The sequence below is a fragment of the Colletotrichum paranaense genome (genome assembly GCF_030867605.1).
Source record: "Colletotrichum paranaense strain IMI 384185 chromosome Unknown Scaffold_3.1, whole genome shotgun sequence".
Taxonomy (NCBI): Eukaryota; Fungi; Ascomycota; class Sordariomycetes; order Glomerellales; family Glomerellaceae; genus Colletotrichum; species Colletotrichum paranaense.
The window spans coordinates 1061288-1080679 of record NW_026848961.1 but is presented as its reverse complement, the minus strand read 5'-3'; the positions used below and the strand labels follow the sequence as shown (position 1 = coordinate 1080679).

At 53.4% G+C, this 19392-nt stretch overlaps 7 protein-coding genes across 7 annotated transcripts, besides 1 other annotated feature; 4 read left to right on the top strand and 3 right to left on the bottom strand.

Moving 5' to 3' along the window:
• Window positions 1-244: 244 nt before the first annotated feature.
• On the bottom strand, window positions 245-5674 carry CPAR01_03904 (uncharacterized protein; the record flags this gene model as incomplete). The annotated part of the gene is made up of 1 exon (XM_060488188.1): window positions 245-5674. One exon carries the CDS (start codon window positions 5672-5674, stop codon window positions 245-247), a length of 5430 nt encoding a protein of 1809 aa, XP_060352394.1.
• Window positions 5675-6922: 1248 nt separating this feature from the next.
• Window positions 6923-7006: a sequence feature (Short protein (CPAR01_03903, KAK1543270.1) was converted to a misc_feature.).
• Window positions 7007-7643: 637 nt separating this feature from the next.
• On the top strand, window positions 7644-9357 carry CPAR01_03902 (tubulin/FtsZ family protein; the record flags this gene model as incomplete). The annotated part of the gene is made up of 7 exons (XM_060488187.1): window positions 7644-7651; window positions 7710-7750; window positions 7810-7976; window positions 8029-8211; window positions 8260-8553; window positions 8607-9071; window positions 9127-9357. The coding sequence occupies 7 exons, from the start codon at window positions 7644-7646 to the stop codon at window positions 9355-9357; spliced, it is 1389 nt and encodes a 462-aa protein (XP_060352393.1).
• Window positions 9358-10195: 838 nt separating this feature from the next.
• Window positions 10196-10465, top strand: CPAR01_03901 (uncharacterized protein; the record flags this gene model as incomplete). The annotated part of the gene is made up of 1 exon (XM_060488186.1): window positions 10196-10465. The coding sequence occupies one exon, from the start codon at window positions 10196-10198 to the stop codon at window positions 10463-10465; it is 270 nt and encodes an 89-aa protein (XP_060352392.1).
• Window positions 10466-12287: 1822 nt separating this feature from the next.
• CPAR01_03900 (uncharacterized protein) lies at window positions 12288-14977 on the top strand (the record flags this gene model as incomplete). The annotated part of the gene is made up of 3 exons (XM_060488185.1): window positions 12288-12591; window positions 12647-12782; window positions 12829-14977. The coding sequence occupies 3 exons, from the start codon at window positions 12288-12290 to the stop codon at window positions 14975-14977; spliced, it is 2589 nt and encodes an 862-aa protein (XP_060352391.1).
• Window positions 14978-15199: 222 nt separating this feature from the next.
• Window positions 15200-16175, bottom strand: CPAR01_03899 (uncharacterized protein; the record flags this gene model as incomplete). The annotated part of the gene is made up of 2 exons (XM_060488184.1): window positions 15200-15822; window positions 16100-16175. 2 exons carry the CDS (start codon window positions 16173-16175, stop codon window positions 15200-15202), a joined length of 699 nt encoding a protein of 232 aa, XP_060352390.1.
• A 645-nt stretch (window positions 16176-16820) lies between these two features.
• CPAR01_03898 (uncharacterized protein) lies at window positions 16821-17531 on the top strand (the record flags this gene model as incomplete). The annotated part of the gene is made up of 2 exons (XM_060488183.1): window positions 16821-16961; window positions 17307-17531. 2 exons carry the CDS (start codon window positions 16821-16823, stop codon window positions 17529-17531), a joined length of 366 nt encoding a protein of 121 aa, XP_060352389.1.
• Window positions 17532-18133: 602 nt separating this feature from the next.
• Window positions 18134-18721, bottom strand: CPAR01_03897 (PRELI-like family protein; the record flags this gene model as incomplete). The annotated part of the gene is made up of 1 exon (XM_060488182.1): window positions 18134-18721. One exon carries the CDS (start codon window positions 18719-18721, stop codon window positions 18134-18136), a length of 588 nt encoding a protein of 195 aa, XP_060352388.1.
• Between the last annotated feature and the right edge of the window lie 671 nt (window positions 18722-19392).

Here is a 19392-nt window from a genome sequence, read left to right as displayed (position 1 = left end):
GTAAAAACAGGGGCCGAAGCCATACGAATGTAATCAAATCAATACAGTGAAAGTACCCGCGACGCCAAGATGCTCCTCCCTGACTCCGTCCTGTGCATCGATGCATCGTGTAATGGTTCAGCCATATAGAGAGGCTTTGTCCAGCAGGTCCATGAGACCGTTCTGAACTGTGTATAACACCTAGTTGCTGCAATGGATGTTAGCACTGGACCGGCTACGCACGGGAATGATAGACGGAGACTTACTAGATTTGAAGCGGCGCGACACCATCTACCTGGAATCCCCAGTTGCCGTTTTGTTCTTCAGTCAGGAGCCAATCATATGGGAAGTTGACGACATGCCCCTGAATCATGCTGAGCAGTTCCTCTGCTTCGGCCCGCCCAAGCACCTCTTCGGGCGGCATACCGCGCCGGCTACCCTTAGTAGTGGCCCGTCGGCGGCGTCTAACCGACCCTTGGGCTTGTTGAGCTGGAATGCTCACATCTCTCGAAGGCGGCTTCTCTAGAGGGGAAAAGGTGGTTCTTCTTTCCCTACTCTTCTCTCGTGCTGGTTCCAACATGCTGGCGTCGGCGGCAGGGCCTGGTTCAAAGGCCGGGAAGGGAACGTCTCCAGCAGGAAGAATGGGTGATGGGTCATCTTGTGGACGCTTTGATGATGCCGACACGTCTATGTTGAGGTTGAGCCCGCCTCGGGAACTTGGGTGCTCGCTCTTCTCGTTGAGGTCGTGGTCATCATCTGCCGGGATGACAATTCTAGGATGGTTCGAGTGGTTGGTCTTGAGGTGCAGCTTCTCTTCCGTCTTATCCGCTACTGCGCTCGCAATAGCCCCGGGGCCTGGCGCGCCCATACCAGCACCACCTCCGCTGACAGGTGTCTGGTGACGGTTCAAGTTGGGATCTCCGTCATCGGTCTTGGTTTGGCCCTCCATGCTCTGTCTGAACCTCTCCGTGTAAGACACAGCCTCTCGATAATCGGGCCAGGTAAGCACTTCTGAATCGGGCATGCATCTAAAAACGCGGCGGTACAGTTTCGTGTTATTCTCAGCGACTCTGTTCCAGATGTCGTCAAAGAACGTTGAGTTGACGGGGTCACGCATGCAATCCTTATCAATGTGCGCTTGCCTGATATCTGCAGCCAGAGGATGCAGTGGGCCGTTGGTCGGCTGGCCGCTCTGGTCCAAGTGAACAGGAGGTCCGCCAATATCAGTATCGTCTACAGCAGGTAGTGTGGGAAGCCCAGCTGTGCGAGGGAGGCCGAGTTGGTCTGTGGTCCGTCTGTTGAGAGCTGGGATCGGCGGCAGGGCATCGTTGCTAACTCCGCCCTCCTCTTCCGTGTGGTGATCAGCCGACAGCTTGCGCTCGTGAGGCTGCATCGGCGATTGCAAAGTGCCTTTTCCTTCAGAGTTCACATTGTTGACAAGGACCTCGCGGCCATTGATGATGACAGAGTCTCGTCCTCGGTCAAGGCCAAGCTGAGCGGCTTCCTTCCAGTGGTCTTTGCCAAAACCGGCGACTTCTAGGTCGTGTGCCTCGTTGCCGGTTACGCGATCGTCGCGGTCCTTGCCCTTCTCTGAAGATGACACTGAGGACGCTTCCTCGGCTGCCGCTTCCGCCTCTGCGGCATCATGGTTAAAGCTTGCAGCCTGTCCTGGCATTGCTGGCTTGGTCGGTTTGCTGGCTGACTGCGGTGCACTCGGCCCTGCGACAGGAGGTGACTCTGCTTCCTCGTCGTAAATCTGATCCATCTCTGCCTCGTACTCGGCTTGGCGGTCCATTTCGGCCTGCCTTTCTTCCTCCAGGATCTCGTCTACATCCAGGCCAAGATGTTCTCGCATCAGGCGAAGTCGCAAGGTATGCGCAAACCGACCGACTTGGTAAGGTCTGCCTGCCATTGTTGACCAAATCATGTCGGTGTCACGAACAACAGCAGCAAGCTCAGAGTCACGACTTCCAAGCATGGACCGCTCGTTGATGTTGGCGGAACCAATGAGCGCAACACGATCATCTACCACGATACATTTGGCATGAATGTAAAGCTGCTCAGTGACCAAAGCATTTCTGGGGCCAATTTTGCCCCACTGTCGCAGACTGTAGAACTGAATGTACTCTTCCGGTTCGATGTTGGCAGCACGAAGACGTTCGAAGATCGAGCCTTCACCGCGGCAGATACTGCGGTATTGGCATTGCAGAATGAGACGAACACTGGTGCCTTCCTGTTCATCGACAGTGTTTTGGAAACCAGGCATGAGAGGAATGACAATGCATGCCTTCCAGTCCTCATCGTTCTCGTGAGCTCTGATAATGCGCTCGACAAGCGCATCACCGATGCGATTGACAATCTTTGTATTGAACGCCTCGGTGCTCGTGATGAAGAACTGGTTCTCGATGTAAACGAAATGGTCGGAATCCTCAATCATCTTGACGTAGGCGTTCTGGATACTGCACTCGACATGCTCAATGCCCAGAGACCAGTTGGCGGATGACCTCAAGATCTGAACTTCGCAAGTACCCGTCAGCCCAAGGGCATCGAGCTCGTGCATTTTTACATCAGGAGGCGGTAGCAAGAACGGCAAAGGACGGGTCGTCTTCCTGCCTCTCTTGACATAGTTCCACCTTTGGACGAAGTGTCTCGTCAAATCTCGGGCTGGCTGACCAACGACTTGCATAGCAATGTCGTGCCATGGCATTCGGGGAACCTTGCTTCGGTCGTACATCTCCTCGTACGGCTCGTCGAGTTTGAAGAAATCTTGGACACGGGGGTTCGAGTAGTCCTTTCCGGGGAAGAGTTGGCAATGTTCAGCATCCTTTGGCTGCTCGCTGTGCTCGAAACCCGTCGGTTTGTCGTCTGTAATCGGATGCTGCGGGCAATCCCAACGGCCAAAACACAAGTCGATGCCACCGACAAATGCGACATCGTGATCGACGATACACAGCTTTTCATGGTGGGCGAAGAAGAACTGGTTCTTCTTGAATTGATTGGGAGACCGCTGGACGAAGATGTTCGGGTGGAGGTTCAAGAGTGAATACTTGGTGTACTCAGAGTCGATCGGAATAGCAGCTTCGACATTGCGATACACAATGATGAAGATTTTGACACCCTCTCGGGCCTTTCGCTGCAGGAGTCGATCCAAACGCCACTTCTGGCTGATAGCGGCTGGTCGACGCATATAAAGCTCGGGACTGAGCCACCAATCATGAATGTAAATCACGTCTCGGGCCATGCTGATCGCACGAGATACGTTCCACATGTAATCTCTGCCGTCTACAAGCCACTGCGCAAATACGCCATTTCGGACTGGAGAGAAGCTGTCGAAGCGATTGGTGTCATACCACTTAGTCTGCTTGAGCATCTCTGCTATTGAGTCTTCGAACTGCTTCATGATGTGTTGGTTTCTCGAAAACAATTTGACCTTTCGCTCAGCTGTATGCAGTGTCAGTGTGTGATGCTTCTCAGCATCGCCCTCTTCCGCCAGGTCGATCTCCTTCTCCTCGGCCTTGGTCTTTCCCTTGGACAACTGTTTCAATGTGCTTTTCTTGGAAACAATGCGAAACTTGGAGTCCACGAGGTAGACGTCGTAGACGCTCATCTTCTCTGGTGATTCGACACAGACGATGTAGCTAGAGCGCACAAGGAACCACTTGCGACTATGGCGAGCAATGACCTTCTTTGGTGTCAAGACTCGACGGAAATCCATGCCTTTGGAGGATTGGATGTGCAAGTAGCACTCTTTGCCATGATAGCTGCCTTCAGCAGCTAGGCGCACTCCCAGAGCAGACAGCTCCAAGAACTTGCAAAGACGGTTACTGTCCGCACGGAACATTAACCACCGAATCATGTCCTGGAGATACTTTTCAAGAACCCTTCTTTGACGCTCAAAATACCGTTTCCGAGCCTGAACCTGATCGATTTGGTTCTCGCCACCCGAGTCCCCGGGCTCAGTAAATCCGGTCGATTTCCTACGCATACCGAGCATGCCGAGGCGTGACTTCTTCCTAACTCCAGGGCCAGCTCGACCGCCTTCCCACTCGCTTGCTGTACCTTCTCCTGCGGTACCCTCAGCAGCAGTCCCTTCGCCAGCGGTGACCTCTCCTAGATCATCGCCCCGAATGCTTGCGTCATCTTCGTCCTCGCTGTCATCCTTATTACGGGCACTGCGAAGATAGGGGAAGGCGCCCCAGGGGAACTTGGGCATTTTGGGTCGGGCTCCTATATCGGCGCGCCCATGCAAGTACTTATCGTTGCTCATCGCAAGCTTGTATCGTACGTGGAGATTGTAGATGTCTTTCAGAGTCCTGATAATGACCCATTTCATTCGACTTGGGCCGCTGCCGTACTCGAGGTCCATTGTGAAGACCCAATGCCGCTCACTGTCGTCGTCGGACTCGGGTTGACTATCAGTAATACGCAAGCGCACTTGTTCGAGAAGGACAGGGATTCGCTTATTGCCATGCTCATCCCTTTGGATCATGCTGGCCAACATGAGAACGGCGGGCGCTCCGGCTCGCAGCTCTGCCATGAGTTCTGCCGACTTTGCGAAATCGAAACGATCCTCTTTCTTCTGCCTAAGGAGCTTCAAGGTGTTCTTGACGTATTTCCAAGTCGATGCTCGTTCGCTGCCGAAAAAAGGTCTCTTGGGCGTGATCGCGTCTCCGTCCGAAACCCCGCCTCCACCAAGGACAGTTATGCGACGGACGTGCCCCATTCTTCTTCCTCCAGGGCTCTCAGTGCCATCTCCGGTATTCTTGCGAGACCTTATCCATGAGGGACCTGCAAGCTGGTCTCGTCCTTCACCTTCCGACATGCCGTGCTGCTGCTCGGGGTGGTCTGGCATACTCAAGCGCCTTCGCAGACCCATCCGGCCGTAACCAACGGGCGAGTCTGGGCCGGGTAGATGCCGCAGGTTGGGGGTACTCGGGACAGACATGTGTTGCTTTTTTGAGCGGCGCATTCTCCTTTTCTTCTTGGGCTTGACAGCATCCGATGTGGCTCCCTCATCAGCCGTCTCCTCAACATCCGCATCAGCATCGCTGCCACCATCCTCGTCTAGTGTATGAGGTATTCTTGATCTGAACTGGCCGGTGGTGGGCGAGCTACCCATGGACGGCGGCGTGCCGTTCTCGTTCAGGTTACCGGAGCTGCTCGTCTTGAGGGTCTGCGTGCTGCCAGAGCCGGTGAGCTGCTTCAGTTTAGAAATGAAGGCAGAGCCGATGGACTTTCCACCGTCGTCCCATGATGGCTGCCGCGAATGGCTCGCGGGGGCTTCCAGGACCTGGTCCGTTCTGGCAAATTGTACGCTTCTGCGATCGGTCGGTGAAGCTGGCTCAGGGGAGTATGTATCGTCTTCGGGCATCACGGGCAGACCGCCAGGGGTCTGACGTACGCTATCGGTGGAGTTGAGGGTTGGGAGCTGCGGCCGCCTTCCGTCGTTAACGGGTGACACGCTGTCATGAGGTGCTCCCCCATTGATGTAATCTCGTGCTTCCACCGTGGAATCGATCGGGGTATGCGTGTCTTTTGGCGTCGGGAGATCCTTTGGGGGAAGAGCCGGAGGGTTATCTTTCGGCGGAGGAGCTGGAGGAGCAAGCGACTCTGGCTGGCTCGTGATGGCTGGTGATGCCGCGCGAGGGCTTCTTGTCATTGGTGAGACCGAATCATCTCGTCTCGAGTCCGTCATTGTGACGGGAAATTCGGGAGGGTGTAGAGGTAGGAAACGAGTTGAGGATTAGTCGAGGTTTCTAGGAAATCGGCTCGCGAAATTGAGGTGTGTAGGCCGTGGATCGGTGTAAACACCTCAAGCATGGCTTTCTCGGCGAAGTGTAAATGAGAGACAGCAGCCCAACAAGGGGTCGGGATGCGTTTGGAAGATCAAGTCGAGGGGTGGTCGGGGGCGGACGTCTTGTAATTGCGGTCGAGACAGTCAGACACACCCGTCGGTGAAAGGTTCGAAGGCGAGAAGCTAAAGCGAGACAACAACGGCGCTCGTGGTCGATCACCGGCAGCTGCTCCAAAATCCGGCTGATGGGTTTGGTAAGAAACAACACCTTCCAAAGAATGAAATGTAGCAGTACCCAGAAAAAGGTTGGGCTGGGGGTGTGCTTCTGCAAGCCCTGCAGGGTTGATGGAAGATCGGTTTTGTTGCAGTCGAGCACCTTGAATCTTTGGACCTGCTAAAGTCAGGTATCTCCCGTACGGATAGGCGGGCAGACTGCAGACAACCTCAGATCCTCGAGACCAGGAACCTTGGGCTGTCGCAGTTTTGGGGGGAGACAGGGAGGGCGATGGAGTGCAGTGAAAGGTAAGGTATGGGAGGGACCAGGACCAGTGATCCCTGTGACGGCCTGCAAATCCCCAGCAAGTTGCAACGTTGGTGGAGGGCGAGGCTTAATTGCTTCTTTGGCTCCGAGCCAATGGGCGCCAATAGGGGCGCGAATAAGGGGGGTGGGGGGTGAACAGGGGGGGACACCTAGCGGCTCCCTCTGGGGCGTGCCACCTTAGTCCGATGTCACGCCCAAATCTTCAGTGGCTCCCTGCGCTATTCGGGCGCGGTGCAGCAGATGGAGCTTCCATTGACATTTGACACCGAATCCGCGGTTGAACAACTACCTTATCAAGGAATAGGGACTGATTTTCTGCCCGTCTCTGCCGTTTCGGTTCCATGTGACTTGTACGAAGTATGTGGTTGTCTCCCGCTTTGAACAATCCAGTGATGAGATCATGAGATGCTTGGGAGGGAGCTAAGGCGCAGAAAAGGACGGGAATGGACTGAGCTCCTACATTGGATGTAAGTAGTGTACATGAGCCCTACAGGGGCCCGTTTCTGCCCAGATTACGTCCTAAGCCAAACTTTCATCGACTGTGCGACGTTGAAATGACCACAATTACAGACGACGCAAATCCCGCAATTATGGATCGATGGCTTTTATTATACGCCTGTTGCGCGCATATGGCACGTCCGGGCCGTGGGGGCGTTCAATAGGGGTTCGGATAGATCTGAGACGTGGGCCATCCAAGGTATGTCGGGACAGCGGTGCTTGATTATCTGCCAAACGTAAGGAGAAGAGGCTGGCGTGGCTGGCAAATGTACGGAGTAGCCAGAGGGCCGCGTATCTTGAGATGGAAAGGTATCCTCATCAACAAATGTCATCCGCACCCTGGTACTTCAACCCTTGGTGCGGGCGTGGGATCCGAGGAAAAGTCCGCTGTTCGCTTCGGACAGAGAGAGGCCGCCGAGACCCATTGTGGAGGAATAAGGCCAAGGGACAAAGAACGAGCGTGTTGACCCTGACTAGGCAGTCCGCGTGGGCTGTTTCACTGTGAATGAAAGAATGGAGAATTGAAGATCCATCATTTGAGTCTCCCATCTCTCAAGATGTGGCTTGAAATTTTGATGTGTGGCACATGTGGTAAAGGAAGAATCCTGGCGCCTCAGGGTAGGTAGTATAGCACTACCTGCTTACCGTTTGCGAGCAACCTCGGTGCAGCACCACCTCACTCTTCGCACCCTGCCTTACGTAACGCACTCAAAGCGCGTCTCGCGCATCTTCTTATCGATAAGCTCTCACCGTCGCGTCCAACATCACAGCTTGCGGAAGGTCACTGATTTTGGATCCCAACATCGCCAAAGCCGCCATCACACTGCAAAGATGCCAAGGTAGGTTTCGTGAGCCCCTCCTGGCTTGCCCATACTTTGTTTTGACTTCGTCTTACAGGGAAATCATTACGGTCCAGGCCGGACAATGCGGCAACAGCAGTCAGTTTACCCCACCAAACAGAACATCAGTCGTGCGCAATGGAGCTAATGCCATACAGTTGGAAGCCAATTCTGGCAGCAGCTTTGTCAGGAGCATGGCATCAACCAGGACGGAAACCTCGAAGACTTTGCTACTGAAGGTGGCGATCGCAAAGACGTCTTTTACTACCAGAGCGACGACACACGATACATTCCGCGAGCTATCTTAGTCGATCTAGAGCCAAGGGTGCGTCGACAATTTTCAGCGAGACACTGTACTATTGCTAAAGGAACTACAGGTCATACAAGGCATTCAAAGTGGCCCCTACAAAAACATCTACAACCCCGAGAACTTTTACGTTGGCAAGAATGGAGTTGGTGCTGCGAACAACTGGGGTGACGGTTATCAGACTGGCGAAGTGGTCTACGAAGACATCATGGAGATGATCGACCGCGAAGCTGATGGTAGCGACTCTCTAGAAGTACGTGCAACTTTGTATTATTCGTGCGGCCCCCGCTGATCATCTCAGGGCTTCATGATGCTGCATTCCATCGCGGGAGGTACTGGCTCTGGTCTGGGCTCATTCCTCCTCGAGCGGCTCAACGACCGGTTCCCTAAAAAGATCATCCAAACATACTCCGTCTTCCCTGATACCACAAACGCAGGCGATGTCGTCGTCCACCCTTACAACAGTGTTCTCGCCATGAGAAGGTTAACGCAAAACGCCGACTCGGTAGTGGTACTGGACAACGGAGCTCTATCACGCATCGCAGCCGACAGATTACACGTTCAGGAGCCCTCGTTTGCTCAAACAAATCAACTGGTAGGAATTATTCTCTCATGTTCGAGGCTCACAGACTAACTTGGGCAACGCAGGTATCGACCGTCATGTCAGCAAGTACCACAACTCTCAGGTACCCAGGTTACATGCACAACGATCTGGTCAGCATTCTTGCCTCGTTGATTCCCACGCCCCGCTGCCATTTCTTGATGACGGCATACACACCATTCACAGGCGATCAGGTAGAGCAGGCCAAGACGGTGCGAAAGACGACAGTATTGGACGTCATGCGGAGACTACTGCAGCCCAAGAACCGCATGGTCTCTACTCAACCGGGAAAGAAGAGCTGCTACATTTCTATTCTGAACGTCATTCAGGGCGAAGTGGATCCGACAGACGTCCACAAGAGTTTGCTGAGAATCCGGGAACGACGACTGGCGACCTTTATCCCATGGGGACCGGCCAGCATTCAAGTGGCCCTCACAAAGCGGAGCCCCTACATCCCAATGGCCCACCGTGTCAGTGGATTGATGCTGGCAAACCACACAAGTATCGCAACTGTAGGTTTCACGATCCTGATTCTGGTATGCGCATGCTTTGCTGACAGGCTCCCAGCTGTTCAAGAGAATTCTAAGACAATACGACGGTATGCGGAAGCGTAATGCCTTCATGGAGGGTTACAAGAAGACGGCGCCTTTTGCCGAGAACCTGGATGAATTCGACGAGGCCCGCGAGGTTGTGTCAGACCTGATCCAAGAATATGAGGCGGCGGAGGATTCCGACTACCTGAACCCCGACACCGGCGACAAGGCGACTTCAGCTGAAACAGACAAGAGAATGGGCTAGAATGATCGCGTGTGGCAGTGGCAGAAGGGAAGGATTAGCAGTTGGCACAGGGCTGGGAGATGACAGGGTTGCATCAAAACGTCGACATGGCCATGACGGCATCCGCATCTGCACTTTGGGAAAAAGGAACAGACCGACTCTACGGTTGGCTTTGCTGGGACTCTGGGAGTAAGGCGTTCAGGGACGGGTGACAGAAGCTTACGCAAAAAAGCCCACTCGGCTGATACCAACAACCCCCTCAATAAAATTGCATCTGATTGAGGAAAACGCCCTCGTTCATGCCCAGGCACCACTTTGACCCTCAATTCAATGTAGCCCGTCTGCCCTATCGAAGCGTCTGGAGCTTTTGCTCCTGGCCAATTTGTGTCACTGATCGCCCATCCGCCATCCACGCCCAAAAGTGTTGTTGGATGTTCTCCACTTCCCGCGACAATCGTCGATGAACGTCAGTGGTTCTCCACTGACTCCGCGCAAAGAGCCGCAATTGCACCTGCTTGACGTAATTGACGTCAGCGTCCGTAAAGGCTCCGAAAGCTCAAGCCTGGCCGGATTGGAGCTCGTCCTCCTCCAGCTTTGCATATAAGAGCCTCTGTTGAAGCTCGATGCAAAAGTCTATCTTTTTCTATTCATCAAGCAATCACAAGGAAAGCCAACCATTACAATCACAGCACCAGCAACTTCGATCAAACTCTAAAAATCCCCTCCGACGAATCAACTCCAGTGAGCTACATTCCCTGCGCCCAGGCCGCTATGGCCCCGAACCAATAGCACCCACAGGCCACACAACGCTAACTTACATCCTCTCTAGCGACCTTTTTCTTAAACACCTACCGCAAAAATGACCCAATCCAAGGCCGACCAGATCAACGAGGTCCAGTCCAACCTCCCCCTCCCCGAGCAGCCCCCCGTCGCCTCCGACTGGCAATCCGCCGACGCCACAAAGGTCAACGTCGGCAGCGGCGGTGATGCCGAGACTACCGTCGGTACTGGCACCGGCGCCACCTCCGGCCTGAGAGGCCCTGCCTCCAAGGCCAACGAGGATCTTAGCAACGTCGGTCGTCAGGCTACCGAGGGCCTGAGCGGTGTCCCCAAGGATGCTGCGAAATAAGCACATTTTCTAGGAATTTGTTAAGCGATGGATATACCAAAGGTTGTTACTGGATGGATGAGCAAACGCTTCTGTATTAGTAGAGAGTACTGCATGATATGAGTAAATGACATGGGCATGATGAGCCTTTACCAACAACGCAATGTTCGTTCCGTGATGGCTAGAAATCGCCGTGGACTCAAAATGCTGAGAATCAAAGTCTGACCTTACAATTAGTGCATAAGGCACTGCCTGACGAGTTCCCAAACAGGTGGTTCAAGATGCTGAACTACAGGGTATTGATTCAAACCTCAAGTTCGTATGCTTGGTTCGCTCCTGCATTCTCCCAAGTAAAGCATGAGTAATATGCATACATTGTGATCTTCTGCCCGTGACGCATGAGATCTTGAATGATTCCTACCAGCTCACCATATCACTTGGGTCGTCTCTGACTTGGCGTGATTCCATGGCATGCGTCGCTGATTTAGAAAGTCTGAAATTATACAATGGATACCGGGTATCGCATGACATTCTCCCTACGTCGTTTTCGTCCAAATTGAACCAGCAACTTCAGTTTAAGGATATAGCTCCTCCGTAAATATGTGACGCATGGGTATAAGATCGCACACTCGAGCAAAGTACGCTCGTAGTCTAGTCGTAGATGCTGCTCTTTCTTTTCTACATTGCAACTGGCAAATTCCGGTGCCTTCTTATGTGACCTGTCCCTCTCTTTGCCAACACTTGTAGTGTTATACTTGTTGAAAGGCTGTTCTTGCATAATGGGAACATCCAGGGCAGAAACCTTGAGTGAGGAACGCCCTTCACTATGGTGATAGAATCCATCCCCGTGGAAGTGCACATCAGCACATCAGCACATCATTATTGTTTTCGATTGCCCCAAACCTTGAAAGAAATCTGTACACTTATGGGAACAGCCTTCTATTACGCAGCTCTCTCTCTCAGGTACAAAAAATGTCTCTCATAAGTTACAAAACATCTTGTTTATATACCTTATATATGGCTACTCTTGCACTATGGTCATTTGTGCCTGCGCTTTAATTTCACAAACAAGTAGCAGGTACCGACTTCAGTCAGTTCCTGCTTCGTGACATCGTCGTATGCCCTTCCTGTCTCTGATTTCCGCTTCTACCCCGGCTCCTTCCACTGACCTGCTCACTTACTCCATCCCGGAGCAGGACTTCTTTCCAAGTTAGACAGACAGCACGGTTATTTATCTAAGGCAAGGCCTGTTTTTCTTTCCTCTTGCCTCAGAAAAGCCTGCCCCAAGTACTGCTGCCACCCATCCACTTCTCTCTTTCCTTCTGCTTTCTCAAAAACACCCGCACTCTGAACGTCTTCTCTTCCAGGTTTCCATACCACAACACACATCCCACCAGGGCAAATATTGCCATCACTATCACTCACTTATTTTCTCCTGTACCACTCGAGTAAAACTTCACACTAGGCTTCTGCCTTACGTCTTTTTTACATCGATTCCCATCAGGGACGGCATCTACGAATTCTTAACCAGCAGGAAAGGTCCAAGAACCTCCAGCGGTAAGTCTCCAGGAAGCTTAACCTCTACTGATATTTTCATCTACCACTCGTCATTTGTTTTCGTTGTCATCACCACTGTCACTTCTCTCCTTACCCTTCCCTTATTTCCTGATTGGTATCTCAATCCTGCGCCTGCCTTACTACTCTCTCGGAGCAACAAGCCGGGGGCAGCACGACCATCTTGGGATCTCAACCCTTTCTGACAGATATACATCTAGACACCAGAACCAAACCACGACACCAAATCAGCGAAAACCTCGGACTGACTTTTAGTTTGCCTGCAAACATGGGATCCTGGGGAACCGACACCGGCAGAAAGGCGGACAAAATGCCCAGTCATCGCCTCCAGGCAGCATCTTCGTCACTGACCAATGAAGAACTGGTCCAGCGTGCAATGATGGTCAGTGATTGCTTTTGCATCTGGAACTCGTTTATACTGTGTGTAACTGACATTGAGAAGGCCGACCTCGGTATGGACCGCATCAATGAGTTGCCTCTTGACGACACCCCGAAAAGGCATGTTGTACCGCCGCGTGCCCGCCGCGCTCCTGTCAACGTGGAGAACACTGAGGCTCTCAACGGCTACCGAGGTATGTTTTCTCCACATACTTCACAGGACAGGATCTCGACTAATGAAGATGATAGCGCTTGCAGAGACAGGAATGGACGATGCTGAAGCCATGGCTGCTATGCAGCTACCTGACCTAGGCGGCTCAAATGTCTATCGTCCAACTCTTGCGGCTGGTCCAGCCAGACACCTGCCCGAGACACGTCGACCCAAGTAGGTGACTCCTCTCCTCTGGCAGAAACCCAACTAACAATAATAGCGTGGCGAACTTTCAAGGCATGCAGACCAGTCAGAATGGCATTGTCATGCCTCCTGGCTCCCAGATTCATCGATACCCTTCGACTAGAGCTGCTGGTGAGCTCCGCGCAAATGTCCAGGGAAACAGGGTCACGCCTACTACCCCATCCACGGCCAGGCCAGCTGCCATTGGCTCTATCACTACTAGGACTGGATCTACTGAAGCGACCAACATGCCCTTACCGCCCCATCTGAGAGCCAAGAGCACTCAGAATCTTCCAGTTGCCACCCCTGGCACTGCCATCTCGGCCTCCACGCCGACTCCAAACGCCGCTTCCAGTGTGAAAGGCAAGGAGAAGGAGACGTCTGAAGAAATTACGAAGCAACCTCACCTGACTGATAAGAACAACTCCGAGGTCCACTGGGCTAGCCATTGCAAGGCTCAGGCTCAAGGCAAAGAGCATGATGCTGTTCTCAAATTGAAGACCATCAAGTCTGACGAGCATCCTAATGGACGTGTCGTCTGCATCATTGTATGCCCTGGCATCTTCGACCAAGCCCATAGCATGAACGACTACGCTCTGAACTTCCACAAGAATCACCTGTGTATCGTCAGTTTCGGAGCTTCCGCGTCGGGTCCATCGATGCGATACAGCCTCAAGTTCGATGACTCCGAGACGGCTGCCGACTTCGTTCAGCGTGCGGACATGCTGCAGAAGGTGATGAAATATCTCCGCGAGATGGCTGCTTCCCAGGATGAAGTGGACACGGGCGCCGTCGCTCCCGTCGAGTCGGCTGCTCCCGAGGCCGCTCGCCCCACCCAGACCGCCGTTCAGGCCACCGAGGTGGTGCCCATGAAGAAGGATCATAGCGAGGAAGACCTGACGGACGCTTTCAGCAATCTGAAGCTGACCAATGTCAAGGGATCCCCCATGTACACTGCAGACCGCCCTCCTTGGGTCCAGTACAGCCCGGAACAGCTGCTGGAGAGACGTTCTTCTGCTGAAGTTCCTGCCGGAATCAAGGACGTCAAGATCCCCCTCGAAAAGGACAGCCGAAGTGTGTTCTCCAAGCTGCCACCTCACCTGCAACAGAACCAGAAAGTGCGAGCTTCCCAGCCAAGCAACGAGGCCGCAAAGGCTATGGAATGGATTTCGGGAACTCCACAGACACAGATAGGCACCGGCGGTGTCTCACAGGTCTCTATGCCTGGTTTATCTGAAGCTGTCAACCACCATAAGGCAGTCGCTACTACTGCACAGTTCTCATCCGGACTTCAAATGCCACGCAAGGAATCAACTGAGGGTGACCTTGAGAAGAACACCGACAGCAAGGCAGAGAACAAGGAGAACAGTGCAGTCAAGCCAGAAAACACTGAGGCACCGAAGACTAAGATCGATATCGACATCGAGATCCAGGGTCAAGTCGACTGTAGCGTTGCGAAGAAGTCCATTGACAGCACCCAAGCTCATGCGGAGGACACTGCAAAGGAGCATGTGCCCAATGGCACCGCCAAGGAGTCGACCGATCCGGTCGATGCGGGTGTCAGTACTGAGGGCGAGCATGCGCATGTCCAGAATGCCTCTCAGAATGTTCTTCCCAAAGAGCATCCGATTTCTTCCAAGACTGCTGGATCGGATAAGGGAGATGCGATGTCAGACGCTTCGCACGACTCGGCTGTTGAATTTGAAGCTCCCGTCAAGGCTGAGCCAGATGTCACCGCGCCGGCGCCCACTCCTGTGCAGAGTCCCGAGGCCGCCACTGCAGTTCCATTTAACCCCACAGGCTTTGTCATGCCTGCTGGCATCCCTACGCCGCAGATGGCGCCGGGTCAAGTGCACTACGCGACCCAGATGCAGCCTCAGATGCATCCGCAGGCAATGATTCCTGGAATGTACCCGTCGGGTGTCGTTCACGCTGTGACGGTCACTTACCACATTAGCTATCCGGATTCTGGGGCGGGCATTGGTATGAATGGCCCAGTTCACCAAAATGGCGGAGCGTTCTCGCCCAACGCAAAACCATTCCAGCCCTGTGGCCACGGCCAGGTCCCTCCACAGCAGGGTGGCGATCAGCCTCGTACGCGTCGAGGACTGGGAGGCTCTATGTTCGCTACAGGCTACAGCACAGCTAAGTTTCCCGGTAGCTTCACGGGGGCTGCAGCCGAGTGAGATGGCAATGTGAGGGAGAATGGTTCTCAACGTTGCATAGATAGTTGGAATGCGAGTCTCCACCGATATCCAGCACAATTGGTTGAGCAGAAGTGCCGGCTACATGGTCGGGGACGGGACGGGACAGGACAGGACCTCATAATAGTTCCGGCACAATTGAGGGTCGACAGCGAGTAATAAAGATCCCCCTAGCCATGACTGAAACACAGTGCCGTATATTTCTCATTCGTGAATCCATTCGTCATCTTCTCGACTGGTGACAACCTCATCGACCGTTAGGCGGAAGTCGACAATCTCCTTCCCATTCACCAGATCGTTTTCTCTTGCCCTCTTATCAGCTTCCTCCTCGTTCTTAGCAATGCCTGCCTTGACATGTCTCCCTATCAACCGCTTCCTCGCCACCTCAAAGTCCACGTCTACGAACCAAAGCTCATCCATGAGCTTTGCAGCGTCGCTCCACGGCGGCTTGTCGAGCGTAAGGTAGTTTCCCTCGAACACAACGATGCGGTGATACGGCTGGATAGCAATGTCGTTCTCCTTGGGATCTTTGACGGCATGATCAAAGCTCGGGGCGTATATCGGGGAGGAATCGGCCCTGAGGGGTTCCCGGAGGGACGTGACGAGCTTGTGGAAGGCGGGACCGTCGAACGTGAAGGCGGCGCCGCGGCGGGCGTGGGCGGTTTTCGGGTCGGGCATGGCGGAGAGCTGGGCGCGGGTGAGGTGGTAGCCGTCCATGGGGACGAAGGCTGCGGGCGGGTGGGATGTGCGGGTTGGGTTTGAGGGGTCTAGGGTTGCGGCGCGGGCGTTGAGGCGGGTTGTTACTATTTGGGAGAGGGTTGTTTTGCCTGGTTTGAGGTGTTAGGTGCCGTGTGGGTTGATAATGTTGAGTTGCGAGTAAGAGAGAGGGCTTTGAGGTGTGTTTACCTGAGCCTGGGATGCCGGATATTCCTATCACTTGGGGATGTCAGTCTTGTCTTGAATACTTGGGTAGAAGCTGGTTGAGGTGGGTGACGAAAACACAACAGAGCTGCCAGGGAGCAGAGATTTCACTGAGAGCAGGACGCTCCAATGTTTAGGCTAGGTGTCTAGCTCTGGGCCATGATATGAAGGGCGCAGACTCACAAAGGCGTTTTTCCTCGGGCGTCTTTTGAAACTTGTCCCATGCCTTTTCTACGAGCCTGGCTACTTGCTGCTCCATTTCGACTAATTTGATCCCAGGCAGTCTTCTACCGTTCGTTCGTGTATGTATAAGTCAAATTAGGTAAGGTCGTTGAAGTCAATTAAAGGTTTCACGGGACGGGAAGATTGGAATGAAGGGACGGAAGAGGCGGGGTGGTAGACTGGACGGATGAGGTTCAAGCTTCGAAGCTTCTCGGCCCGCTAGGTGCAAAAGCGGCCCCACTAACCCCGCCATGCGGCTTGATGTCATGTTGGGGAAACCGTTTCGGCAGGACTTGCTTGTAAAAAGATTTGCAGCCCGAGCATAAATTGTATTGTTTAGTTGCATAACTTGACTTAGTCAGTCAGTCCCTTCCAGCGTGCCGGCATCTGTACGGATATCTTGGTGATCGATCGCCTAACTGGATACCCGACCAACCTGGACCACGACGGAGCAATCGGAGTGGGGATTCATTTTCTTCTTTGGACGTTCTTTTTCTCGAGACTTTGAGCGCCCCGGCGAAACTGGTCATTCTTGTTGTCGACTTAAGGAATAGAGCAGCGGCAGGCTAAAGGGACTGTACCCCGAACCCTCGAAAGGGAATTTCAGCAAGTTCTGGGATCTTTCCCTACTCTGGACTTTATCTACTTCCACGGGCTACACCTGCACCTACAACCTACAAAAATGGCTGACGAAGAAGGCGACCTCTTCAACATCGCCATCGACGACTCTGATGAGGAGGAGCAGAAGCCCAGAGACTGGCAATCAGAAGAGGACTTCCAAAAGCTTCGGGCTACGTATCGGGTGAAGGTGCAAGACGGCGATGTGAGTCATTACTTTCCCATGCTTCCTTGATATCTCTCTATACAGAAACAATATGTACTCTATATCGTTGGCTTTGTAATTATGCTTTTGCAATGGAGAGTATGCGAGGGGTGATGGTTTTCGATCTTTTCATCCTGCTTTTCATGTTCTCATTTGGCAGCCCTTTTCGAAGCTCGGATGGACTTCCGATGGAAGCTACCCGGCTTTCTCCACCTCCCTGGAGAACCCTGGACCGCGGAGAAAACCCCCTTCCCTCCCCTTCCGCCTGTTTGCCCCCTCTATTCTTGCAGCAGACAATGATCAAAAAGGGTGGTTTTTGACTGACACACATGCTTGCCTTGCTAGGTTTGGCAGACAATAGAGCTACCGCTCAACACGGAAAAGGCTAGCAAGCCTGTGTTACAAGAGCTCCTGCATGCTGTGGAAGAGCTCTACTTCCTACGCCGGTTCGGCGAGGCTGCGGCGTTTGCGAGGCGGGTCCTGGGCGGGAGCGAGGCGGCGCTGGATCGGGATACCAAGGAGACGCTGGTCCGGTATGAGGAGAAATGCCGGGGCCGAATGGAGAAATGAAGGGTTTACCGACCGCACGTAGAAGGGATACCGTGGTGGCTTGTAGTGAGTAGTTCTTCACATTCAGCTTAGAGTTTCGTTGGGCAGTGAATTGCGTCGGTACATGGGATAAGGCATTTCTGCTGAATCACGATGAAACGGGTGGACAACTCCATGTTGAGGCAATTAAGTTTGCTGATCATTGTGAGGGGTCTATTATTTCTAAAAACACTCTAATTCTGGTCGCAATGGACCTTGAGAAGAAAATGGCTTGTCTGAGGAAAACCCCCGGATGCTCTATCATGTAGGGATATTCCTGAACGCCGAAGGTCTTTGTACAGTTGGGGATGGTGGTTATCCTCTCTAAACCTGAGTGGTTTGAGTGGAAGATCCGCATCCACATCTTTGGGCTTGGCCCGGAAAAACAAAAAGTGATGTCTGAACGCCGTCTAAAAACCCCTTTTTCCGGATCCTTTTGTGGTGATGCTGCCCGCTTGTTGAGAAAAGATGTAAAAAATGACGAGGAACGCTGCATAACACGAGTGTCGTGTGGCAAACCAGGATGGGGGAAGACACAAGAGTCAACGTGGTGGACTCTCAAATCTTCATCATCATCAGCCACATCATGCTGCCATAGCGCCCTGGCGAACACGCATCTCGCGCTCGCGCTCCTCGGCAAACACCCGCCTGCTCATAGCCAGGACCATCTCGAACCCTTCCTTGCCCTTTTGCGCATTGTTGCGGAACTGCGACACGCACTGGTCCTCGATGCCGTTCTTGATGCGCTGCCAGCCGCCGCAGAGGGCGGTAATCTGCGCGTCCTGGACGAACTGCGTCTGCGTCGGGCTGACCGGCTTGTAGACGACGGACTCCTGGACGGAGATGAGGTTGGCGAAGGTCAGGTTCTGGGAGACCATTGTTACGGTCTTGTTGGCCGGGTCGACGTAGGAGGTCTCGAAGACGTGGGACACGTCCGGGTCGCCGCCGCCGCCTCCGACGAGGGAGGCGAACCACTTGGGGGCGGACTGCTTGCAGGTGATGAGGCGCTCGGTGCGGAGGATTCCCGTGGCTGGATCGACGCTGCGGCCGATTGTGTCGACGGCGATTACGTGCGTCGTCTTGTCGTTCCACGGGCAGTATTTGCGCCAGTTTGCTGCTGAGACCTCTTCCCAGGAGTAGTTGAAGGTTACTGCGTTGGAGAAGACCTTCATCTTGAATGTGATTCTTGTGTAGTAGTGGTTGATATTACTTCTGGGTATCGGGTTTTGCGGGCGAGGTAGGAATGGAAGCTCGTGTGATGGAGCGGACGGGAAGGTTTTTGTCGCTTTTTTTTTCTGCCTCTAGTGTCTTCGGGATTGGTATCGGGGTATCGTGTAGGTGTCGTGGGTATTCGTGAATGAAAACGAGTCAAACTGAGTTGAATCTCGTTGTTTGTTTGTTTATCGTCAATCGACAGCGATGAGTCAACTTGTATTGCAGGAAGGAAAATAGAGGGAGAGGGAGGCGATTGTTGATATAAGGGATGCGAAAATAATAGGTGAGCCTTGCTAGTAAGGAAATCGGACGGGGGTGCGAGAAAAAAAAAACCGAGAGCAACAGCGCGCTGCGAGCTTCGGTAGGCCGGAGGGTGGAGCAGGTGTCGTGTGCGGGTTTTTTAGGAAGCTGATCTGACCAACCAGGGCGTGGCAAAACGCTTCCCAAGGCATCAAGGCCCCCACAAGGTCTTTTTGCGCTGGAAATTTCCCAGTGGGATTTTGGTGCACCGCAGCAGTTTGCATTCCCCCTACCCCCCAGGGCCAAGTGGCCCAGCCGGTGCCCCGGAGAAAGATGGGAATTCGGGGTGGCGCGTGCGAGCTCGCAGCGAAGGAGGCACGAAAACTCC